Source organism: Prionailurus bengalensis, chromosome A3, assembly GCF_016509475.1.
Source record: "Prionailurus bengalensis isolate Pbe53 chromosome A3, Fcat_Pben_1.1_paternal_pri, whole genome shotgun sequence".
NCBI classification, from domain to species: Eukaryota; Metazoa; Chordata; class Mammalia; order Carnivora; family Felidae; genus Prionailurus; species Prionailurus bengalensis.
The window spans coordinates 74567694-74594988 of NC_057354.1; the positions used below are offsets into that span (position 1 = coordinate 74567694).

At 38.0% G+C, this 27295-nt stretch overlaps 1 protein-coding gene across 2 annotated transcripts in view; it reads right to left on the reverse strand.

The window, feature by feature from the left end:
• Positions 1-2812: 2812 nt before the first annotated feature.
• EFEMP1 (EGF containing fibulin extracellular matrix protein 1) overlaps positions 2813-27295 on the reverse strand; it is a 59698-nt gene continuing 35215 nt past the window's right edge. For both annotated transcript variants that reach the window (XM_043603423.1, XM_043603424.1), the window contains 7 exons: positions 19131-19253; positions 14994-15113; positions 13891-14010; positions 12681-12800; positions 8233-8356; positions 7953-8148; positions 2813-3440 (listed from right to left, as the gene is read on the reverse strand). In XM_043603423.1, the coding sequence (XP_043459358.1) occupies positions 3279-3440; positions 7953-8148; positions 8233-8356; positions 12681-12800; positions 13891-14010; positions 14994-15113; positions 19131-19253 (965 nt within the window). In that variant the 3' untranslated portion in view covers positions 2813-3278. The remainder of the gene's footprint in view (positions 3441-7952; positions 8149-8232; positions 8357-12680; positions 12801-13890; positions 14011-14993; positions 15114-19130; positions 19254-27295) is intronic.

Below are 27295 nucleotides of genomic sequence, written 5' to 3' on the forward strand. Positions count from 1 at the left end.
GCTTGACTTCTTGACACTAAGACCCCCTGCTTCCAAGGAATGACACCTGGGCCCTTGTCTTTATTCTAACCAGTCCCTGGATGCCTGAGAGGACACGTGCACCAGACCGCAATCCTCAGTAAAAATCCCCAGGCCCCAAGCAAAGACCAGATGCTCTCCTTTCTTTTCTGGATTTCCCAGACACTCCATCTGTATCTTCTCTCTCTATATCTTCAATTAACTCTGCTCTCACTTCTTGCTGGCTCATGTTTGATTTCCATCCTGTGCAAAGCCAAGGACCCTCTTGGCTGGCCCTGCAGAAGCCCCTCTGGGTCCTTGGACCTGGTCTGCCAACATCAAATGGATCAAGTGTGGTAATACATGGAATATTATTCGGTCATAAAAGGGATGAAATATGGAAGTACATGCTACAAAATGGCTGAACTTTGAAACACTATGATAAGTGAAAGAAGCCAGACACAAAAGGGCACCTATTGTATAATTCTATTTGTATGAAATGTTCAGAATAGCAAATCCACGGACAGAAAGTAGACTAGTGGTAACTCCTATCAGTGCTTGTGGGTTGGGGAATGAGGAGTGACTGCTAATGGATATGGGGTTTATAATAGGTATGAAACTAGATAGTGTTGATATTTGCATGGCAATGTAATGTACGAGATGGCACTTAGTTGTACACTTTAAAATGGTGAATTGGATGTGTATTTTACAATTAAAATAAGGAATTCTGTGACTCTTCACTATATCAACCCTTTTCATGTGTTTATGATTTGTGAATAGGGCTAGGCTTTGGGATGAAAGGGCAGCCATCTTGCCTGCAGTTAATGGTTTCTATATGTCCCAAATATACATATATATACAGTATTATTTTATTATTATTATAAAAACATATAAAAATTATTACATATTATATGTTTTATACATTAATTATGTAATACAGAAATAATTTATATATTTATGTATAATATATAAAATATATTATTCTATAATATATAAAATATATTATCCTATAATATATGTTCTATAATATATAACATATAATTATATCATAATATATATAATTATAGAAGATATATGTCTGTTTAGAGGTGGGGGTGGAGGGTCAGGGCTTATGTATAAATATTTCAGAGAAATTCCTGTTTCTTCTATAATCCTCTGTGGAGTCATAGATAAGACCTTGCCTCCTTATTTAAGCACAAAAATCTGTTGGAAGAAGATCTTAAACTTTCTTTTTAAACTCTCACCATTCCCATCACTGACTTGAGAACTGTGACTACATGTAGAAAAATCAATAGACTGATTAAAACAGAAAAGTTTAAATCAAGTCTTAACTTATCTGGACTGAAAGTAATCATGCAGATGGAGTGAGCAACGCACTCAACCATCCTGCTGTGTTGTGGCTGGCTGTTTATTCTGCTTCCTCATATGGCTCTTGGTTAGACCTATTCTCTCATCACTGTTTCTGTGCCCCTTTAACAAAAGCCCATCCTCTGCTCACACAGGAAGTTTGTTTTGTTTCTTGATTTCTTGGTGAACTTTCCTTTTGACAATTACTGCACATTTAGTCAACTCTTTGAGAAACACTTGTTTCAGTGTCGAGGTTACCTGGGGGTCAGAAGTTATTCATACGTGCTTTCAAACGGGATGTAAGAGAAAATTGGCTGCACACCTTTTTGGGGCATGATTTTAGCAGTCTTTTTGTTCCCTTATCTCCTAGATTATCTCTTAAAAAAATCAAATGGTTGTTCTTGCTCTGGCAGCTATAACTAATTTTTTCCCAGACAAAATTATATTGGCTGTTACTGGTTACCTTTAAAAAACTTCCAAAGATAGAATGATCCTCTAAAAGAATATTTATTTTTATTTAAAAAATATAATACATCAAAGAGAAGCAGTTACACTTTAAACAAGACATAAAACCTTTTCATTGAATTCAGAAGGAGGATAATTTGCTTTAGTTCACTGTCACTCTGGATGCCAAGAAGAAGAACAATTTCCATTTTATTCCTCTGTGAGCATCAGAAATAAAGATGAGAAATTTTAGTTATAAGTGAAGTCTTAGAATTTTAATTTTATTCAGAAACTAAAACTTCCTCAGTACAATACCTTTTCTTCATTTTGTTCCACATCCTGTGGAAGTCCTAAATTCAGGGATGTTCTTACATTTACCGAATGTTAAGGATTGAATGTTTGTGTCCTCCCCAAATTTATATGTTGAAATCCAAATCCACTTCCAATGTGATAGTATTAGGAACTGAGGCCTTTGAGAGATAATTAGGTCATGACGGTGGAGCCCTCATGAATGAGATTAGTGCTCTTATAAAAGGGACCCCAAAAGAGCTCACTCCTGTCTTTATACCATGGGAGGATATGAGTTTGCAACCCTGAGGAGAGCTCTCACCAGAACGTGATCATGCTGGCACTTTGATCTTAGACTTCCAGGCTCTAGGTTGTGAGAAATAAATTTGTGTTATTTATAAGCCACCCAGTCTATAGTATTTTATTATGGCAGCTTGAACTGATGAACACACTGAATTTGCTTCTTCAGGTCAACTCCACTATGGTTTAAAAATAATTTATTTTCTCATCTACTCTCTGCAGATTTCTTCACATAATAATTGTTCTATGGCTACCTTATTCATTTTGGAAATTTTGCTTACTTTTTTGTTTACATTCATAATAAAAAATTCCTGACAAAATTTAAAATATTCAACAGAAACCAGCATATTATACAATAATTATTTATTACTAAGTAATAAACAACTGTGTTTACACTGATAATGAAAATAAAAAACCAACACAAATATGGCAGATCCTCATTTTCTAAAGAAATATATCTTTATTGACTTTTTCCATTTTGTTACAAAGCAGTTAAAAAATTCATCCTTGAACTTGCATGCTGTTCAATGTTATGAGGCTGCCTCCTTATGAGACTGTCAGTGGGGCTGTAGTAAGTTTCCTTAAGCACCACAGAAGATAATCATTGCTTTGTCCCACTTTTACAGAAAAGAATCCAAGTTTCATTGGATAGAGTATGCTTAGCTCTCTTGAAGAAGACCAGTTTAGTGGATTAATGTATAATTTACATACAGTAATAAAGACAAACTTTGAATCTTTACAGATTAAATGCCCACTTTATACCATGGTGTAATTGTTTGAATTATTGGTGAGTGTACAGCATATAGATGTAGATGTACTAGATACGTCTATAAATAAAATAGTGCTTTATTGTAACAATACTCTTTGGCTGATTTAAATGCCTATAGTGGACTCTTAAAAGACTAAAAAGAAAATGGCCCCACTATTATTGTCAATCTTAACACTGAGCTTGTGCGGAAGGTTCCTATACTGTTGACTGTTAGCATCTCCAGGTCCACGATATATTCTCTTGGTCCTGATAACGACTTCACCAGCACAAGCATTGCACTTACAGGACTTGTTTGCTAAAATAAAAGAAAAAAGAGGGAGGGAGAGGAGAATTTTTCTTGAATTGCAATTTCTATTATTTGTGAGTATACCTAATCCTATAAGAATTAGGGGAAGAATTTTGAGGGTAGAATAAAAGTCACTACTTAACTCCGTCTTGGTTTCAATCTTTCTTGTTTCTTTTTCCCTTGTCCACACAATAGTCATTACTTCCAAGTTACAGGGACCTGCTTTTCTGATAGTTCTGTGTTTTCTATACATCCCTCAGTATTAATTTTTCTCTTCACTTTTATTGATAGTACCAGTCTTTATAGAGACTGTAGTTCAGGTGAGAATGTGATAATGTTTGAACTGTTAAACAAAATTATCATCTTTCACTTCTTAGCATTATGTATTTGTTTACATTCTAGTAGGTGAAGAGACATGTAAATAGTTAATTTCAATAGAATATAGCAAATGCTAAGATATATGAGGTTATGTAGGGTATGTATGAAGATACACTAGGTGAAAAATACAGGGGAAAAGAGGAGGGACCCTAAAGCATTGAGGAAAGGCTTTTGAATGTGTGAGGATAGTCACCAAAGATAACTGGAAGTTTTGTTAAGAAGTGTGTTCAGGAGAACTGAATGCAGTTTCATTCTGATGAAGAATGTGATGAGTGCTGGAGAGTAGAAGGAAATGAGTTTGGAGGGGTAGGTTAGTAGATGTGCGAATCTGAATGCCAGAGGAAAGCAGGGATAGAGACAGAAGATTAGGATTTAGCAGTCACTTCAATGAGTGTACACTAAACTAAGGGACAGAATGTATGTGCGATAAGGCTGGATCTGGGAGAAGCCAATATTTAAGGAGTAGGCAGAGGAGAAGCCATTGAGGGAAGCTGAGAAGAAGCAGATGATTAAATGGGAAACAAATGAATGGCCAGCAGTGTCCAACAGAGTAGTGAGGCTGAGGGAGACTGGAACTGAAAAACGCCCCCTGGATTTAGCAGTGTGGATGTCATTGGTGGCTTTTTTTTTTTTTTCAGAGCAACTTCAGTAGGGTAATGGGAACAGAAGATAGAAAGGTGACCAGGAGGTGAGAAAGCAGAGACTGTGTTTACAGGCTGTGCTTTAAGAACCTTGGCTGGGAAAGGAGAGGAGAACAAGGGCAACATCTAGAGGGAGGCAGGTTGAAAACGTAGGAGGTAAATGGGAGTTCGATGGAGCAAGGTTCTAGAGGAGATGGAAGGAAAAATACAGGTGGTGGATTGGCCTTGATTGACAGAAGTGAAACCTCATCTTGGAAAAACTCAAGGGAGAAGGTAAGAAGGGGACACATGAACTTAAATTTGCAGGGGTGAGTGGGAAATTCAGGTAATTCATGTCTGTTGGTCTCAGTGGTTTCAGAAAAGTAGGGGAAGGATCCAAACTTAAAGCATGTACAAATTGAACTCACCTTCCTCTCCATACTGGTTCCTTCTTCCCTATCTTAATAAATGGCACCACCACCATTTACTATTGCTTAAGGCAGAAACTTATCTTTGGAGGTTATCTTTGGTGATTCCTCCTCCTCCACTTCCCCATAGCAAATGACTTACCAACTCATATAGTTCTTCCTATATCTTCATAAATCTGTTCACTGTTTTTGGACTCACTGCTACCACTACCACACTAGTACTGCATCTCTTGAACTACTAACTAGTCTTTTCATTTCTATTCTTGTCCTACTCCAATCCAGGCTCTGCATTGGCATCATTTTTAACATGAAAATCCAATAGCAACTTCTCTACCTGAATCCTTAATATGATCCCTAAGGCCCTGCTCATCTCTCTGGGCTTCTCTCAAGCCACTCCACTGACAGAACTTGGAGTTTCAGACCAACTGGACTGCTTTTTATTCCTTCTATTTGCTAGTCTTTAATTGCTAGTCTTCAGCTTACGTCCACTTCTTTCAGGAGGCTTCCAGACCATGCCTATCTTCTTAGCAGTTGACCTGTTAGGCATCCAAGCGCACTTGCAACTCCCTATTGTAACATTCAGCATAACTGTGAGCACTTGCTCAGTATCTTGACTATGACTTCCACTGGGGTAGGGATTGGCTTGGTTTCATTCACTGTTGTGTCTCTAGAATCCAGCAGGTGCTTGCCCCTTGAAGATAATAGTAATTCCTTGAAGGCTTTGGTTGAATTAATTCTTTCATTTAAAAATATTTTTTGAGCCCCTGCCAAGTGCCGGGTACATTCCATGTGCTGAGTATAGAAGAGTGAATCAACAGGGGAAGTCTGTTTTCGTTACACCCATACTGTAGTGCATGACATAGACCAATGAATACTATGCAAAGTGGTGATAAAGGCTATGAAGAAAATAGGCTCAGTAAGGCATAGATACTGGGTGGTATGGGTGGGGAGGATGGTATTCTGCCTTCTAGTTTGTGTACTACTTCTTTATAATATGTCCCCTTTTCCAGGGAAGAAGGTTTTCTCAGTATTCTCTGAAAAGGAATATAAGTAAAATCCTATATCTTAGAATCTTCAAAGACCAGGTTCAGTATCATGACCACCAAAAAACATTCTTTGTCTATTCCAGCCAACATTAATTCTTTGATGTCTTGGACCACGGAATTAGACATAAAATTGCTCCCTTTCCCTGCCCAAAGGTGTTAACTTTCGCCATACAGCAATATTTAAAGCTGTTTAAAATAAGTGTGTATTACATACACTTCACATCGGTCTGAGGGTACAGTAGGTGCTTAATTAAGGCCTGATGATTGACTCATGCCTTCTACACAGGTGGGTTTTCAGTGGAGAAATTTTGTAGCATTTAACCCCACTACTTTTTGAATTACGTGATAAGAAATAATCTTAGAATGGCTTTTTATTTCAAAAAATTTTTGTTTTAAATAATTTAAAATTTAGTCTGGGATTACAAAAATTGGCAATGTTTTATATCACTTATGGGAAAAAAAGATTTTACTTGAGAAAAACACTGTGAGAATTTATATTTGAAAATATCAAGTCGATAAATGCACTGATATGAATCATAAAACTTTTAAACTGCTATGTTTATTGCAAGGAAAATAACATGCTGGAACTTTGCTTAACTGTCGATTATGCTAGACATTTTATTTTCTTAAACTATAGCTGAAAGTTCAAAATGGAAAGTTATTTTTTAAAAAGATTTTGAGATGAACCTGTTTTATTGCCATGGGTTACAAATAATGTCATTTGTTTGGGTTAGAATTATTAAATTGGTATTATCTGAACTGTGTGAAATTCATTTAGAGTAAACTTCTTACAAATATCTAGTATATCTCAAATTGAAAGCATCAAATGTTAAAGAAGTTTATTCTTAGCTGCTAGAAAAAAAGAATAGCAATAGATTTGGGGTTGGATTTTTTCTCTTCAGAAGTTGGTCATAAGAAATTAATCATTTCTAATTTACTGGCAAAGAAACAGAATCACATAATTCTGGAGTTGGAAAGGAACTTAAAATATCAAAGAACAGGATAAACATGTAAACATTAAAAATCTGTAAACTTCACCACAAAGATGAATTTCCCAATTTACTTTTCATGTTCTCAAAATGAAATATTGACTTTAAAATTTGGTTAAAAATGAAGAGTGCCCAAAGGAGTTTTGAGAAAATTGTAACTGGATGAATAACATCCTTAGCGTGAAATAGTTACCGTAACCCTGCAAACTGCTTGGTGGGGTGCCATCATTTTCACATGAAGTGGTGAGCCGTATTTGAAATATGTCAGAATTTTAACCTAAAATGAACTTTTTGAGCCTTTGCAGGGGGCCTGGAAGGCTGAGGCATCAGAGTCAGGGAGATCTGCTCGGAAGCCCTTGGAAGGATGAGGGGGTGGTGAGAGCCAGTTTAAAGGAAGAGAGGCAGGGGCATGGGGAAGCAAAGATAATCCAGGAGATACTGTGAAGAAAGAAATAGCAGAATTTAGAGAGAGATTTCATCTAGGCAGTGAAAGAAATGGAAAACACAAAGGTGACCTCACATTGTGTGCCTGGAGGTTTGGCAACAATGGTACAACTCCTGGCACATTTGGTGCAGGGGGTTGGGGTCATTTTTCAGGGACTTCCAGGTTTCAGTTTTAGTGTGAATGGAAATAATTTTGCAGGTGTGACAAGGAATTTATAGTTTCTGAAAAGTTCTCCAGGAATTAATTTTTATATGTACAATTGAATAACTATCACTGATTTGTGGTATCTATTTGGGGTATGTGTGTTTGTGTAGGCTTGTGTTTTGTAGGTCACACACAACTTCATTAGAGTCTTCAACTTGGTTTCTGAGTGACTTTAGAGAAGCTCCTAAATCTGAGTCTCACTTTTCTATAGAGATGGAGATGAAATGTTAGTATCTCTCTGACAGTGTTACCAAGGGGATTAAACGAGATAATGCACACAGGAAGACCTTACACAATGCTTGCACATAAAAACTCTTTAAATGTTAGCTTTCCTTCCAAGTGAATACCACCAAACAGCAACAGCAAACTTGCACTTTTCCCAACAACTATGGCTGCCCTCAGTGTACTCACTCTTAGGTAGAACTCTCCATTTTCATTTCCAGATTTAATCCGAAAAGTATTGATAGTATTGGCATAAATGGTTGTAGCCTGTATCTGGAAGATGTCTGACGGCACAGACCTATCAGATCGGATGCTCATGTATTTGTAGACTATGGACTGGGGAAGTTCTCGGCACACCGCACTTGAGACTGGGCAAACACATCGGCTGCAGAGAAAAACAGAAATATTTCCCAGTTTGGCTGGTAAGACCAGAAGCTTCCTGCTTTCAAAAGTTCTAATTTTCTCTTACTTCTCTGATGTTAGAATGTACGGATCTTGACAAGGATTTCGTGGGTAACAACGGAAGCCACCATGATAATTCCAACACATTTCATCTTCCCGACATTCATTTGTGGTCTCACACTCATTTATATCTGTAGACACATAGGGTAAAAGAATTTACTGATGTAAATAAATTGTGTAAGTGGCAGATTCAGGTTTGTAAGGTAAGAGGTATATGGGGATCTAGGTTAAATTTCATTTGTTTTTAGACACAAGACTGAGTAGGACTTGCATTTAATTCATTGCATTTAATTCAGGACAGATGTAGCTAAGTCATCCTAGACAGATTAGTATGTGTCATTTGATAATATTTTTTATCAAGCACCTATTGTTCATCTGTTGAATTCAAAGCCAAGTGTTAGCCATTGGCCATACTTATAAAAAAGTGAAAGAGGGGTGCCTGGGTGGCTCAGTCAGTTAAGCATCTGACTTCAGCTCAGGTCTTGATCTTGTGGTTCATGAGTTCGAGCCCCACATGGGGCTCTGTGCTACCAGCTGAGAGCCTGGAGGCTGCTTCGGATTCTGTGTCTCCCTCTCTCTCTGCCCCTTCCCTGCTTGCACATACACACACACACACACACACACACACACACACACACCCCTCTCTACCTCTCTCAAAAATAAATAATAAACATTAAAAAAAAAAGTGAAAGACACCAGTTCTTGCCCTTGGGTAGATTGTAATTTAGTTAAGAATACAGATATGGCAATAATTATAAAATAAAATGGAATTAAACAAGAGATAGATAAGTGCACTAGCAGATTAGAAGCGGAATAAATTCTGCCTGGAGGGTTAGAAGGCTTCAGGAAGGAAGAGGCATCTCCGTTTGGCCTTGAAGTGTGGTGGGTAGACAGGATTTTCACGGTTGGGGTAGGGAGGGTCTTCCAGGTTGAGAAAGCAGGAAGCAAAATCTATGGAGAGGGCATCTGAATGTGTGGCTCAGGAGTTCCCAAAAGAGGTGAGGCTTAGAGGTGTGGACATGCGGGTGGAGTACAGCATGCAGGTGGAGACTTGATGCTCTGGGAGTGAATGACACTGTCTGGAGGAAGCATAACACAAGAAGTGAAGCTGTGAAGTGTTCCACCTTGGGCAGCATAGATAGCTATTTAGAGACAGTGTGTTAGAAGGGGAAGTAAAGAAGGGGCTCTGATGAGAGGCAACCCAGGAAGAGGCAGTGCGAGGAAGCCAGAAGGGAAGAGAGCCCCAGAAAAAGAGGGCCATAGAAAGGCCAGGCTGGACAAGGACTGGTTTTAGATTTGGGAATTAGGAGCCTTCATATGACATCTGAGAGAACACTTTCACTGGAGAGCCATTATATTTACAACAACAACAGCAACGATGAAAATTATATTAATGTTAACATCCCTGGCTATGTCTATCTCCTGTTACATTTGAATAATGATTTAGATTTTATTCAATATAAGCCTTTCTGAATCATTCCTCCTCATAATCAGGTACGTTCATTCATTAACTTACTCATTCCATAAGTAATTTACTGAATCCCTGCTGCAAGCCAGCAATGGTCTAGTTGCTGGGATTTAATCTGTTTTTCCTATCAGAATCTCATACCTCATGTTCTTTTTGGGAGGCCTTTGTTGCTCTCTTCTTTGCATTATTGAAATCTACATGTTTGTCTTAACCCTTCCATTAGCCTATAAACCCCTTGAGGGCAGGGCTTTAGTATCCATCTTTATATCCCTTCATCACCTAGCATTAATGTAACTCAGGGGCACCTGGCTTTTAAGAAATATTAAATTGAACTAAGTTGTTCTTCACACAAATCATGTAGACATAGGTGAGAAAGATATTATCTCTATTTGACATGGAAGAAAAACAGATAAGGGTTAGGTAAGTTGCCCAAGTTCATACAGTTAGTGACAGGCATCTTTCCACTGTAAGGTACTGCATCCTCTAAATGCGCATAATTCCATGCCTTGTCTTTGGAGGAAAAAAAAATGTATTTTTCCCTTCCAAACTGGCCAAAGCTATCTGGAACCCAAGAGAGACTGGAAGTTTCCAAGAGTTTCCAAGAGTCAGTTATAAGAAGTGTCTTCTTTTGGAGTGGCTATGGCTAAAGAAAGAATTTAGATCCCTTAGAAGAAATTACAATCAACTTGTCCTTTCAATATTCTTCACTCCTCTGAAAAATAAAGATTCTGTTTAGCTACAAGGAAAACTAAGACTGGTTTGTTATGTGGAGACCAAGAAGGGCAAAAGGAAACTTTATGTAATAATTTCATTTATTACTTCCATTAATTTAGAGCCTAACATAATTAACACCTTAATCATTCTGGAATGTTTTTCAGAAATTATTAATAGTATTAAAATATTTGATGAATGTGTGTCTGTGTGTATGTGTATTCTCTCTGTTTCTCTGTCTTTCTCCTTCTCTGTGGCCTCCCCCACCCCATCCAAACACACACAGTGTTTTCATTTTTGCAAGGCTGTGGAAATGAGAACAGTTATTTCATCCTCAAAATGAGGTTTTTGTGTAAAGGTAAGAATCTGAACTCTTTCGTTTTTACTTTAGTCTATGGACAATGTTGGGAAGAGATGATTTTAGTGGAGAAAACCAATTGCTTTGTACCTTAAAAGAATGTTAAGTCTCTCTCATAAAAAAATGTTTTTGGCTTAGCCAAACATTCTGGAGCTGCATATCTTCAAGATATAACACTCATGAATCCCTTATTTGCAATTCTAGTGCATTTTTCACCTTTCGTTGTAACTGAAATGTTTTCATATACTAGAGTAGGCAGGTAAGATTCCACTGTATGTTAATTTGCTTCTGTCTTTTGCTGAGGATCAAATCCATTTGTGATAAAAAACACATAGACATTTTTTTGCAGGACTCCAGGGAAATTGGTTAGGACATCCCACTGGCTAACATTTTCCTCCATGTAATATTCATGTTAAAAGTCTCAGTTAGGCTTTAAAAAATAAAATCATTGGAATGCAATGTTTTCCCACAATTAACATTAAAGTCCCCAGTAACCTGGAAAGGGGACTAAAGGAGTTCATTGTGCAATGAATGCCATTCTGATTATGCTCATATTTAGTAGATGGAGTCTAGTTGAATGGCCATATGCATACTATAAAACCGCACGTCCTGGGTGTTCTAGTGAATTAATATTTTCCTATAAAATCATGATATAGACTGAGCATCCCTAGTATCTCCTTTCCTTGGTCTTTTCCTTTCTTGAAGGATTTATTGCTCCTGTATGTCCTTTCTCAGTTCTGATTAAAAAGGATTCTCTAGAGAAGATTTGCTACTAGTCACTTACATGGCTAAGTACATGTTACAAGAACATCTTGGGGGTGCCTGGGTGGCTCAGTCGGTTAAGCATCTAATTCTTGATTTTGGCTCATGTCATGATCTCACTGTTTGTGAGATCGAGCCCTGCATTGGGCTCCATGCTATCAGTGCAGAGTCTGCTTGGGATTCTCTCTCTTCCTTTCTTTCTGCCCCTCCCCTGCTCGTTCTCTCTCCCCGCTCCATCAAAATAAGTAAACTTAAAAAAATCTTGGATTGTAAGGCTTTATAGTTTATGTAAAGCTTTATAATTTTTATGTATATTATTTCATTTCATTCTCACAACTCCCTTTCCCAAAGTTAAGGGTCAAAGATTTTCATAATTTGTTCAGAATTACATAGAAGACTAGGACTCAGATTTTCTGTCTTCAAGTTTAGTTATTTTTTTTTTTTACTTGTTCACTGCTTTATGTAAATGTAGGGGTTTATACTAGCCTTTCTAGGATTATCTATACTTTTGGTTCTATCCAAGCAAATCTTTTCCCTGTTAAAGAAATTTTAAACGACATTGTAGCATTGGAGGTGTATAGGTGTGAAGATTACCTGAATGTTTATTTTAAAACTGGACCCTAGGATATTAGCTATTTTTGGATCTATAGTTTTTTTTTGCTGAAGAATTCAAGCTCATTTTAAGACACATGAGGCTGATTTTCTCAGTACCTAAATTACTACCCAATTTATAATCTTGGTATTTTAGAGAATTGAGACTAGTTTGAGGTTTGCCTAACCCACATATTAAGTTTATTCTCTGGACTCAAACTCATGGCAAGATATTTTAATAATTGAATCTTTTTGGGTTGGTGATTAAAAGGTGTGTATCATAGAGATTATATAGGCTATATAGAAGAGATATCAGTATTTTATTAAAATTACTTACATCTTAAGAAAGAAAAATAATTACTTTAAATTTCAAAAAAGTCAGTGGTAACTGAATAATATCCTTTTGATGAGATTTGCATAATGGATGATGAGCAAGGGAAAAAAGAGTTCAAATTATATGCAAGATGGAAAAAATGAAAGTCTATGGTAGAGAATCCTGTAACTCTGTCCCTGCTTTTCCTGGTTAAAAATGAACACTTAACAGATAGGAAAACAATAAGCTTACCTTGACATGTTCTACTTCTCACCACTTGGTATCCCTGGGGGCACATACACGAGAATTTCCCAGGTTCATTGACACATTGATATTGACACAGGTAGCTTGAGGTTCTGCATTCATCAATATCTGTTGAATTAGACAAGAGCAAGGACACAGAGTTGAAAAACATACAGGTCACTACTTTGGTAATATTTTTAAAGATAAGGTAAGAGGGTAAAAATACTATAAACTCTAAAACAGAAATATAATACTTTATAAGAGGCTCAAAGGAAAATTATACAATATCAGCTCATTTCCCCTAGAACTTTGCCACTCATCTTACTCAATTATTGCTGAGAGTTTGGCAAATCTCAGACCTCACAATACTGACTGAACAGACTGAATGAATGAATTGGGAATTCAAGTGAAGACTGCTTTGTATTTCCCAATGGTGATGTCTTTGTAGTTTGCTCAGAAGGGCAGAAGCAGCTGTCCAGAGCCAGGCCCTTTTGGTTTTGAGCATAGTGGCATGATGTGAAACCTCTCCAGGTGGGGTATGACCTCTGTGGCCCCAAGTAAAGCTGGAAGGGAGTCAAAGACATCAAGTGTCAATGGCATTCCCCTCAGGATGTCTTATGCCTTTTGAATTGCACAGTGGAACACTCATGGGCAATGGACTCTGAAGGTCATCCTTCCAATTAAATGGCCCTCTTTTTACTCATGTGGAAAGCGAAGCCCAGGCAACTTAAGAAATGTGTGCCCAAGTCAAACAGTGGCAGGAATAAGACTACAGGACAGGTCTCTTGGTTTATATTCTAATGTTTCTGAATGTGATCATTTCTCCTCAGACTTAAGTGTGTGTACCAGTCATCTGGGATTCTTGTTAAATGCAGCCTCTAACTCACTAGGTCTGGTCTGGGGCCTGAGATCTCTATTTCTTGCAAGTAGAGAAAAGGAAGTGTCAATGCTGCTGGCCATCAGATCACTTTGAGAAGCGAGACACCAGAACACCCCTTCTAATTATTAGACGCAGCCTGTATCTAATATTTCAGTTATTTTGTCCCTTCTCCTTTCTCTTGGTGACAAACTAAAAAGCCAATGTTATCACAGAACTTAATTAAAGAATAGAATTTCCATGGATAAAAATTTGTTTTCATAAACAGGTACATAATTGGATAAAGCAGCAGAAAATATAGGGATTGAACTGCTATTGCAAATTATTTGGAAAATATTTCACCTTCACAGTTGAGCCTGTCACTGCTTAGTTCGTATCCTTGATTGCACTGACAGATGAATGAACCAAGAATGTTGTAGCATTGCTGAGCACATTGATTGCTGGCATCACATTCGTTTATATCTGAAAGGAAAAGTCATATACACTCATATATCTACGTCTTCAACCATATCCTTGCTCTTTTGTACCTATGTCATCTAACAATAAGTGAATAATTCCCTAGTTGGATTCTTTGCCCTGCAGAAGCTCACTGGAGAACATCCATTCAGGTTTCATATTTGTTGGAATAACTTCAAACATCTGCCATACACTTCTTTTAGAAATACCAGAATATTTCTTTCTGGGGATGACAGTTAGTTTTGTGTTTGATGAGTCTTTCCAAAAGAATTTAATGATTCTAATAAATATACATTCCAGCATCTATTTTCTTTTATTGTTGTTCAAATGCAAAGTGCCAAGTCTATAAATAATTGATATAAGACATTTGTACTGATACAGTCTCTCAGCATGCTGTGGTGAAGATTTATCTGTGCTATTTATTACTTTTTAAATGGGTTCTGTTAAATTCCATTACAATTATAGCATAAGCTGTTGAGACCCATACAGAGTTTTGCAATGCTCCAAGGCACTGAAAATGTTGTGAAAAGGCATTTTTCCTGCACTAGATTCTTTCCATGTCATGCCAATCTTAAAATTTGTGCCATGACACTGCATTCTGAAAGGGGAGAAGAAGCATATAAAAATCAGATGCACTTTCAGTGGAAAGTTTATGTACTTGAACTTGCAGTAACCCTTTGGCACCTTCAACATTTATATCACACACTGCTGACTAATTGGTGTGCGTGTATCAGTTGATCTGTAGTTTTTTATATTTTTGATAAACCCACAGAGGACAACTAAAAACCAACATTAACAAAGTTTCCATTCACATCTTGATGTGTTTTAAGAGACAAATTGGTTACTGTCTTTTCAGCTTTGTGCAGGGAAGATGATGGAAATCAGTTCACTCAAGAACACAGAAAAACTGGAAATAGAACAACATGGTATGACGTTTCCTTTTTTTGAAGATAGAAATCAGTCAGTATGGCAGCGCCCCAAAAGCTTACCTACACAGGTATAGTTGTTTGCGGCCAACTGAAACCCAGGACTGCACTGGCAATAAAATGATCCTGGTGTGTTCACGCATCTTTGGTGGCAATATGGAGGGATGGTGCATTCATCTATGTCTGGGTTATCAGGCACACACACAAAGAGAACCAAATTATTAACTATCCATAGTTGTTAGCTCTTAAGTTCTCAGCAGGACATTATCTAGGAAACCTAGCTGGAGAAAATCTCCCTTAAAATAATTGTCCCTATCTTTTTAAATTAGTGTTTGTGTTTTAAATATACTCTGCATTCTGCAGCTGAGTGAGATGTTAGAAACAAAGACTTCATAAAGCTGGTTGAGTGGGTTGAGATTTAAAGACAGAAGAGTAATTATGACTATTTCACATATATATGAGTGTTAGTTTGGGGATCTAAAAAATTATTTGTAACGGTAAAAGTAAAAAACTGCAGAAGAATCGAGCGATGTAGCATCATCTAAGCGACAGGAGGTGTGGTCTGCTGCTCAGCTGGTTACATTGGCGAAGTCACATAAACGTCTGGTATCTCAGTTTTTTCTTTTGTAGAATGTGGATAGTAATACTTGCTATGTGTATCTTAGGAAGCTTCTGTGAGAATCAAATGAAAGAATGCCATGGAAGGAATAGGACGCTACACAAATTACCTCTTGAGAGTGACCTCTGACACATTGATGAAGTGTTCCAGGCTGTGTTCTTCTCAGATAAATATTTCCAACTATAAAATGCTCAGCTGAGAACTTGCAGAGTAGGATTAACATCTTAGAAGCATAATAAAATTTCATTAACTCTATGCTTTGTGACAATTCTAACATGGAGTGTGTGATTTAAAATAACAATTATGCACGTACTATGTAAGACCATGTAGTGACACTAACTTCTGATAAAAAACAAAAACAAAACAATAATGCTGAACCCTTCTACCTAAAACTATGGAAGGCAGTATGCTCAAGTGGCCTCAGGATAACCTGAATTGGAATCTTTGTTCTGGCAATTACTAGCATGGTCTTAACCTCTCAAAGCTTCCATTTCCTCCTCTGTAAGTGATAATACTACAATATGGGTCGACTTGTTGGGAGGATAACATGAAATTATGTAGGCAAACTTTCTTGCACAAAATGGGTAAAAATAAATGGCAGCTATTATTAATAAGCTGCAAAATAGATTTGATTTCACTTGAATATTGAAATAAAAGGTAATGATATTGACATGGCTTTCTACCTCATTTATTGAGGTGTCTGCTCAAATGTCACTTCAGGGAGGCCATCTCTGCCCATTCATATAAAATAGCTTCTTCTGCCCTATCTGTCCCCTTTTCCTACTTTATATTTCTTTGTAGCCATTGATACTCCTTGGGATTGTGTTATGTGTTTATTTGCCTTTTGTCTGTCTCCCTCACTATAATGCATGGCAAATAAGACCTGTATCCTTTTGAGGCAAAGGTAAAGTATTTTTTGTCTGTTCACTGCTGTGTGCTTAATACCTGGAACAGGGTCTGGCATAGTAGGTGCTCAATAAACATTAGTTGAATGAGTGTAGACTTCATACTAATTAAGAGCAATTTTAGCGTGGTTCTTCCTAGTACCCAGTATTATAGCCAGGTGCCAGTATTGACAGTTAGTTTCTATAAATGGTATCTTCTAATAGCTCCATGAGGGCCGTGATTCTGTAAACTGTGTTTGGTCACCATGATGGCCCAGCACTTAGAACAGTATGTGGTATATAGTCAGCCCTCAGTCAACCCTCAGTAATACTTGATGTATGTCTTCTCAACCAGTAAGCATCTACCGAATCACTGTTATTTGCAAGTGCTGTGTTTGGCACTGCTGGTTTTTAATGATGATAAATACATGTACATTGTACCTTGTCTAGCATGGAAGAAAGGCATGAAAACATATTACTGCATGGAATGATAAGATCAACAATAAGAAAGCTACACAAGGTACAGAGAGAGCACCACTCTACTCAAGGTGTGGCCTGCTGACCACTGCTGATCCATGGACTATTTGGACGAGTCCACGACAAATCAGTACAGAAATTCAGAATATGTGTTTAGGAATAGCAATTTGGTATTGCCACAACATTTTTATTGTATTTTACAGTAGTATTGATCTGTAACAGACTAGAAATTTACAAAAAAAGATCCATCAAGGGGCACCTGGGTGGCTCAGTAGTTAAGCCTCCTACTTTGGCTCAGAGGTCATGATCTCACAGTTCATTGGTTTGAGCCCCGCGTCAGGTTCTGTGCTGACAGCGTGGAACCTGGGGCCTGCTTCCAGTTCTGTGTCTCCCTCTCTCTCTCTGCCTGCCCCCACCCTCCCACCCCCACTCACACTGTCTCTCTTTCAAAAATAAATAAACATTAAAAAAAAAGATCCATCAAAGTTTGAGAAGTATTGACAAAGAGGAGGGAGTAACTAATCATATCTGGGTAAATCATGGAAGACTTCTCAGAAGAAGTAACCCTGAGCTGGGATTTGGAAATTGAATAGGAGTTTGCCAGGGGTGCATGTTCCTGGTGCTGAAAGAGCTTATGTACAGACACTAAGGTGTGACATTGTGTGATGTATGTGCGGAACTATAACTAGTGGACAGGACTGAAGTGTAATATTTTGTGGGGGAGGGGAGGTATTGATACCACAGAGGATCTGATGGAAGAAGATCTTATATGTTCTATTGACGAATGTAGAGTTGGTTCTGTGGGTGAGGGGAACACCAGGGCAGCCCCATGATTAGATCTGAATTTAAGAATGTTTCTTCCTGCCATATCATATAGGGCTATAAGAATACATTTTATTTTTAATTGTTCCCATAGTAGGTTGAGTTAGTTCTTTTTCTATACCTTTTATACCCTAAGGTGTTTATTCTCCTGACTAATCCAGTGGGCAAAACTTTGGTGCCTGTGGAGTTTTCCACACAGTCTTTTCCTAAATCACAGCTTCAGTCCCACAAATTCTGGGCCTTTCTCAGAGGCTGGGCACCAATCCCAGCACCTGGGCACAACCCCATGGCAGGCAGAACTGGGCCAGGGCCCATGAGGAGCTCAGTGTTGACATCCTGATGTCAACAGCCAGCATTCTCAGGCGAAAATTGATGCTAGCTCCCTGTCCCCACATTCTTATCCTCTGTTACTAAGAGAAAAGAAGTACTCTCCACTGATGTATGGTAAAAGCGGTATGTAAATCAATGTCAATATCATATGAATGCAATTGACACAGGGAGTCAATTTAGAAAGTTTCATTCCTGGTGCTGGACCTCATGACTGATCCCAGAACACATTTACTTTTTACTGTTTACTTCTTATTTGCCAGTCAGCCTCCTCATACTATGTTCTTACAGTCATTCAAAAAAAAAAAAATGCACAGAGAATCTACTTGGCAGGCACTCTTCAGAGACTGGGGAGACAGCAATGACACAAACCAGATCTGGCCCCTGCCCTCAGGTAGCTCAAGTAGAGCTCTCAAGTAGAGGCACATGCTATACTTGGCTTTGCGTTCCCAGCACTGCACCCACTTGCAACATAAAGAATGTTTAGTACATGTCTGTTAACTCATCACATAATGATAGTACACAGCTATTCCACCCAGGACCAGGCGCTGTTCTAAGCACTCCCACATGTGAGCTCCTGAGGTAGGGGCTAGTATTATCTCCATACCACAAAGGAAAAAAGTAAACACACAGCCTATGTAAGTCACTTGTGAAGAGCCTCAAAGTGAGTTGGGGGTACAGCTGGGATTTGAACCTCACCATTTGCCCTATAAGCTATGCCATTTTATGAACCAGTGAATAAGGTTCATATCATCAGTGTTTTAGTGCTATGGCCCCCAAACAGCTAATTTAAAATGATCTCCTTGGTTGCTTTTGTGGTCCCATCCATATGCCAAATTTATGCTTTTGCTTAGTCTACCACGTAACCGACACTTTATACCCGGAATATGCTCACCCTTTAGGTTAACTCTTTCTCATTAATGTGGAAAACGGATCAGTAGTTAATGAAAGAATAAGCAGTTGTTAGCCATCATTCTCCAAATAAATATGAGTTCTTTGTTTTGAATGACTGAGGTTTAAGCAAGTAAGAGGTTTAGGACAGGATTTTGCTTATTGTTCTGCTGTACTTACCTACACACTGCTCTCCCCGCTTCTGGTACCCCGGGGGGCACTGACAGGCGAAGGAGCCTCGTAAATTGATGCACACTTGGTCAGCTCTACAGTTGTGAGTCCCTGCAGTGCACTCGTCTATGTCTGTTAAAAGGTAGCACAGAGTTTGAGTTGGTTGGGCAGATGTTGCTATCTCCCCCATTTAAAAAAAACTGAAGTATGGTTGACACATAAGTTACACGAGTTTCAGGAATACAACATAGTGATTCAACAACCCCACACATTATGTTATACTCACCGTAAGTGTAGCTATCATCTGTCACCATACAATGCTATTATAATACCATTGACTATATGCCCTATGCTGAAATGCCATCATAGTTTCTTTTAAGGAAATAAAGTTTTTGCCCTATTCTTAAGATAATACTCTGTAATATTATTATATTGGGAATGTTTAAAATTATAAATGATTTCAAGTGTTCAGATAACAATTTTGTAGATGCCAGTGTGTACCTCTCAGATTCAACACACGCTAACATTTAGCTGTACTTGCCTTGGCTCACTTTATTTTCAGAAATGAACCATTTGAGATATAGCTAAAGCCTTACTGTATTCTCATCTCTTTACTCACCCACCTGCCACTATCCTGGTAGGTGTGAACCCTTCCCTGAGATGTTTTTTTTTACATTTATTACATAGATCTACATCCATTAGAACACACAATATTGTTTTGTGTTTTAAAGTGTAAATAAATTGTATAATACTTGCCTTTTCCATCCAATATATTGCATTTGAGATCATTATGTTGTCAAATCTCTAAAAATCTGTCCAATAACCAGGTATAAATCAAATTTAATACTATGCATTTCCTGTTGCCTTTCCTTGCAAATTTCAAAATGCAAAGGATTCAACTAGATCATATTTGTCTAGGGGAGATAGACTGGTGTACTTTAAAATACATATTTTCCCAAAGCATTTAATTTCAGTTAAAAACAGATATTTCCCCAATGCAGTTGTATAATTTACTAAGTGTGCCCTAAGGATTAGGGCACATTTTCTAGTTCTAGAAAAGTAAAAAATGCTCAGTCATAATATAATGAATCTGTTATAATGGATTCCTCTGGGGTCAAAGTGTGATGTGAATTTGTGTGTGTGTGCACTCATATTACAGTAATTTATAAGTGAAATTTAATTTTGTCTTTTCAACATTACCTTCGCATTGTTTTGTTTCGTTTTTTACCTTCTCATTTAATTAACTCTCTTACATTATGAAGTTAAATAGATGAGTTCAGAAGATGAAAGGATTATGTGATTTTGGCATTCCTCAACAACTGAACAGTCTAAGCTTTGTTAAAAACTATTGTACAGCTCAGGGCACCTGGGTGGCTCAGTCAGTTAAGCATCTGACTTGGGCTCATGTCATGATCTCATGGTTCATGAGTTTGAGCCCCACGTTGGGCTCTGTGCTGACAGTTCAGAGCCTGAAACCTGCTTCACTCAGGTTCTGTGTCTCTCTCTCTCTCTCTCTCTCTCTCAAAAATGAATAAACATTAAAGAAATCTTTAAATTAAAAAAAAATTGTACAACTTGGAATTCCTAGATGACAAATTTTGCATAAAAACTGAGACAGGCTTAGGGAGCCTTTGATCATCACTGTGGCAAACCCAGGGTGGTGCTTTGGAGCAAAGTGTGGGCTAAAATTCAATACAAAAAATGAGCCATCTGCAATGAGAATGTATTCCTCAATTCCTGACTTCCTTTAAAGAAGCTCAGAGAGTGGCTCCTGGTATGTTGCCTTTCAAGTCTGTTTCCAGGGAGAACTGCTGCACTTACGCTACTAATGTAATAATGTAGGAGGTTCCGGTTAGAAGAGACTTGTCCTCAGATGTTGGCTTTGAATGATAAAAGAGATTCTTTCCAAAAGGAAGAGGGAGGGGAGATGAAAATACTTGGGGGATGTATGTCTGTTTATTGGATAATACCCTATAAAAGCATCTACTTCACATAATTCTTTGAACCTGGTTTTAAAATTTTGGTGACTTTTTGTTACGTTTTTTAAATTTTTGTTTTGAAATCCATCATCATCATCATCATCATCATCATCATCTTCATCATCACCATCATTTTCACATCAGTGATTGTAACTCTGTCCTTCTAAGGTCCTATGCAGAGATGCCACGATCTTGCTTTGAAATTATCTGCTCTTTTTTTGTGTGTCTTCTATTATTTTCTCTTATGCACTTGATGAAAACATTTCTACTGGGGTTTCTTTCAGAGCTTTATGACTCGCTAATGCAGAAATGACAGCAGAATTCCTATTGTTTTATGTCAAGAACATTTGCCAGCATTTGCAGTGATAACAGCCCTGAGAGATACAGAAATGTGAGATTCAGATGTGGCAAGTTCCCTCAGTACACGCTGGCAGAAGATCAAGGACTGGGGCTGGCTGCTGCATTTTCTAAGGGAGGCCTCGCCAGTGAGGGCGGCTTTTCTTTCTGAGACCTCTCTGCAAACCGCCTCCACCCCATCACATTCCCCATGTCCTACGATTTCCTTCCTACTTGCGTTCAGTTCTAAGGCTCTTTGATAAATAGGCTAATATTTCCAGTGGCCTTAATATATCATTAAATAGGTTTTAAACATAAACATTGTGCCACCTGGACCTACTCCATCTTAAGAACCAGGTCCATTTACTTTCCAAGAAAGATTATTGAATAAAAATATTAAGTGAGTTAAAATAATTTAACAGTAAAAAAAAATTCCACTGCCACTATGTTCTATCCTTTCTCTATCAAACAAACAACCAAAACTTCCATAGGACTCATTGCACCTACCACTGACTTGTGATACTTTTAACATACTTTGTACATACTTGGACTCACTTTAATTTTTAATTCTTTCAAATGGGAAACTTCTTGAAATTCAATAAAACACAATTGCATCAAATCACCTTTAAGACATTATTCCAAAGGAGTTGATTGTTTGCTTCATCACATACTTAGAGCTGGATCTGCTAGGAAATGAACTGACTACATTTTTTTTATGGCTTCTCCAACTCAAGCTTAGAATATTTATCCTCTCCTTTGCTCTTAGCAGTTTAATGCTAAAGGACACATGGACCAGATTTTTTTGAACTATCTTTGATTATACTATCAATTCATTAGTTTATAAAAAATTTTTTTTCATTAGTTTATTTAAATAACACAATTTTATGATTTTAAAAGTTGTACTTTAAGACCCTGTTTGTTATTGGAGCACCTGGGTGGCTCAGTCAGTTAAGCGTCCAACTTTGGCTCAGGTCATGATCTCACGGTCCGTGAGTTTGAGCCCCACATTGGGCTCTGTGCCGACAGCTCAGAGCCTGGAGCCTGCTTTGGATTCTGTGTCTCCCTTTCTCTCTGCCCCTCCTCTGCTCATGCTCTGTTTCTCCCTGTCTCTCAAAAAAATAAATAAAACCATTAAAAAAATTAAAACCCTGTCATTACTTATTCACAAAGCATACGTCATATGAGAAAGTCATATAAGAATCGTTATAAATTGTTAAACTCTTTTACTCTTGTTTTTTTAAAGATCTTATTTTAAAGTAATCTCTACACCCAACGTGGAGCTCAAACACACAATCCCGAGATCAAGAGTCACATGCTCCCCTGATTAAGCCCGCCAGGCACCCCTATGCTTTTTTCTACTTGTGTGCATTTCTATATTTCTTAAATATCAGAAAGTTAGTGTAATAGGAAAGTCACTAAAACACACATCTATGTCAGAGACTTGGAGCAGAACATCTATCCTCATGCAGGTGCACCAGAAGACCTGGTTTCCCAGGCTTTTTTGTTCATGAAAGGTCTCTGTGGTGAGAATATCTCTAGTGGCAAAAGCACTGCTTTATTCATATGGGAAGCAACTCAGGTCAGCTATGATTTTCCTGGTAATTTATGAAAAAGTACTTGGGGGAGAGGAAATTTTGTTTTGCTTTTCAACTAGCTTACTTGGTTCTTAAGCAGTTATTACTTAATACATTCCCTGGGCCCTGGACCCAAGCTCTTTGTGGATGGGGTCTACATCTTACTTTTTTCTGTATTCCTTTTTTTTTTTTTTTTTTTTTGAAAGAGAGTGAGCAGGGGGAGGGGTAAAGAGACTGGGAAAGAGAGAATCCCAAGCAGGTTCCTGTCAGTGCAGAGCCCGATGTAGGGCTCCATTTCACAAACCGTGAGATCATGACCTGAGCTGAAACCAGAAGTCAGATGCTTAACTGACTGAGCCACCCAGGTGCCCCACTTCCCACCCCCCCACCCCCCATATTCCTAGCTCCTAGAAGAGTGCATGAAACATAGTGGGTTTTCAGTAAATGTTTGTTCAATAAATGGATGAGCGAATGATAATTGTTTGATGGGAACTGATACCTAGAGTGTAAGGAAAGTAGGATCAGTGTTTTATCTCATTGAACTAATCATTTACGTGGAAGGGTAACAGGCAAGATGTGAGAAACAGCAAAAGCAGCAAGATGTCAGCAAACGGAAACTGAAGTAAAGCAATGGCGTCGAGAAGGGCGGAAACTAGGAGGAATAAGGCAGCATCAGAGGTGGGCAACTGTGGAAGTTTTGCCAGGCTAGGTAAGTTTTGAGCTTCATTTTGAAGAAGGTGAGGAGGCTATTTCTAGGCAGGAGGCAGGTCACATTAGAAAACATGCCATGAAACAAAGAGGTTTGCATGAGAAGAGTGGCAGACAGCTGGAGTCAGCACGGCTGGAGGGGCAGTGTGAGGAGCCTGGTGCAGTGCCTGCTTGAAGGTGCTCAGAACGTGGTGGCTCAAGTCATAAGCAAAAATTCAGGGCCTGAAAGGTGGGATTGGAATTTGAATTGAACACCACAGGGAACTGCGCTAAACTATGTAGACACAGCCTAATGTAAACATAGCCAAAGAACAAAATAATAGAGTGTGCTTCCTAAAATATCACAACACGTAAATCAACTCACATTTCATCGTTCTAATGCATTAAGAATAGCTAATGGCAGTATTTGGTGATTCCCTCATTTTTCAAAAATGTGCCCACACTCTCCCTCCTAGTGATTTATACTGTTGTAGGGCCCTTTCTTGCTGACTTTGGCACCATCATTGCTTCAAATAATGCAGTCTGATCTTTGCTCGGCTCTCACTTCTAGCCTCTTTATCACACTGACCCCCAGTCTATGGAACTGCATATTTGGTTTCCTCTCAAAAGTTAATGGAGGCAACTGTGTCCACATCTCTGTGGTGTCCATTAAGTCCCTGGTTAGGCCTTCATTCTCTATGTTTTTGGCTCCTTCCTGTCATTCTGACTCATATTTCCCAAACCCCTGACTCATGCTGCTTTCTCTCTCTTATGCAACATTTTAATCTCTGCAATGTTCTTTTCATAATTTGATAACTTACCACGACATGGACATTCAGTGTGTTTTCATGGGCAAACATGTTTTCTGTAGCTTAAATGCTTTAGATTACCATTTAGACACTGTTGCTTTAGATTTAAGGAGTAATTCAGAATTACTTTGGAATAAGCCACCACTGACCAAGGTTGAGAACACACTGAAATAGGAGGAAGGGAACTGAAATGATTTTGCATCTGTCACTGCCTAGGTGAGCTAGGACCACAGCATCAATTCTTTTTCTCTGTTTCTCCATCTGTAGAATAGACTGCCCATCCTTAATGATGCATGGATTTTTTAAAGTTCAGAATCTTCAAAATATATCTTTTTGTTTTCCAGGCTGTAAACACCTAGGGTAAAATGGCCATATCTTTACTAGTTCTGTGGGGAGCACTGTGCATGCTTTGTAAATATTACTTGATGGTGCTGTCCTTTGAACTCCTGTGGTAAAAGAAAAGGCAGTGGTTAAATTCAAGTTGCTGCTATTTCTTCATCTGCGTGGATTTAAAATCTTATTGTATCTTCTACAACCATACTAATTTAATCTCATAAATGGAGTAAAGTAGGAAAAAAAGGTCAAAGATTCATGTTTGCTATAAGAAGGAGCTACTTTACTCCTAGCCTCTTCCTCTTCCTGGCTTCCTTCTTTCCTGGCTTCCTTCTCTCTCTCCCCCTCCCTTTCTTTGTTTCTTTCTTGGTTTCTTGGCTTCTTTCTCTTTCTTTCTTTCTTTCTTTCTTTCTTTCTTTCTTTCTTTCTTTCTTTCTTTCTTTCTTTCATTCTTTCTTTTCCTGTCTTTTCTTTTCTTTGCCTGTCTTTTCTTTTCTTTTCTTTTCTTTTCTTTTCTTTTCTTTTCTTTTCTTTTCTTTTCTTTTCTTTTCTTTTCTTTTCTTTTCTTTTCTTTTCCTTTCCCTTCCCTTCCCTTCCCTTCCCTTCCCTTCCCTTCCCTTCCCTTCCCTTCCCTTTCTTTCATATTCTTAACAGTTTAAATAGATACCCATCTGCTCAGAATGATTGGTCCTAATCCTTTCTAGTGACAGGACAATAAATTGTTTCCCAGAACTGTTTCTATTTACTGTATAAAACTTTTTCTTTTAATGTTTATTTATTTATTTTGAGAGGGTAGGGGCATGGGGTTTGATCTCATGAACTGTTAGATCATCACCTGACTGGAAATCAAAAGTAGGACATTTAACCAACTAAGCCACCCAAGTGCCCCTAGAACTTTTTAAATAAAAGGGACTCATTGTGTAAGGATCTGTTATTCTGGGTTTTCATCTTATTTTTCAGTATAATCCTGGAAAGCAGGAACCATCTGAATAAGTGCTGAGAGCAGTCCTGTTTTACTACTGCCTCATTCATTCATGGCTCTTAATAATGATAAGCTGAGTAATCAAGACATTAAACCATATTGCTTAAATTTTGACTAACAAAGTGGTGTGTGACATGTTATATAACTTCATATACAAACTTGTTAAAATTCTAACATGAATTGGTACAAAAATAGACAAATACTTAGCAATATTTAAACATCTATTATTTGATTAGAAATTTGGATCTGCAAGCCTCAGATTTAATCCTGATAACAGCTCTATGGAATAAGTGGTCACATCATGCACAACTTATGGATGAGGCAGGAGGACGTCACTGAAATGTAGATTCGTGAGGTGATCTGCCCAAGGTCACACAGAGTAGAAACTGAAATGCTAGATTTCCATTTTGCCCCTGCAGTTTTGGTCTTCAGAAAGATTCATTTCCTGAGTTTTGGATAGCAGACCTTTAATTGTAGTTTTATATATGTATATATATTCAATTTTTCTTAGAATTAAAGAGATGGTTGTTAATCTGTAGTACCTTGATTCCTCCCTTGTGTCTTTCTTCTCTATTAGAATAACATTCATAGCTCTCCAAGTCTTCTGTTTCCCTCCCCAGTCCTTAGCCAATTATCAACAATTTTTGTCAAAGACTTTCTATTTCCCTTGCTGCTTCTTTCATAGTACTGGAATCAGATTTATCTGGGCTAAATGCCCAGTTCTAGTTAGCTTTTCACCCTTCTGAAATTATCAGCTAGAATTCGCCCAAGCTAAGCAGTTCTAGTGGAGAAAATAAATACTGATATTAAGTAACAAAAGAGAACTGTCTTCATCTATGGCCAGCAGTAGATTTATAGTTCTAGATTCTTATCTGTTCTGGCAAAACAGATTGTTAATAATTGGTGTGCTTTAAATGATAAACAAAAATATCACCAAAATCAACAAACATCAGCCTCACTGATAGTTCATTTCTTTGTTTTAGAGGGTGGTGAATCTAGTGTCCTGGAAGTCCTTGTCATTGCCCTGTGTTCTATCAGAACCTTGAAATATGCTGTTCTTATATGGAAAAACCAGGCTACATGGACTTGGAGTTGCTTTTCCAGCCATGATGATTGATTTTCACTACAAATGGACCCTTTCTCAAGCAGTTTCCTCTGTGGCTAGTGGTGCTCATTTGCAAGACGATCAGATGAGGTTAGACACACAGTTCATGAACATGGGGGAGAAAACCAAGTGGTACACATGACCAGTTCAACTCGTGACTCACCTGTACTACACACAGACCAAAGGAACCAATTGCTCACAAGGCCAAAACAGAGCAAGCAAAGAAATGGAGTCCTTAATTATTTTTCTGCTCTTTTTGCACACTTGCAAAGTGAAACTTACTGCTTTCGGAATCTTAAGGAAAAACATTTCTACTTGATAAATGATTGCTAGTCGTCAAGAGTGTTCTCTCACACCTCTGTGAATATG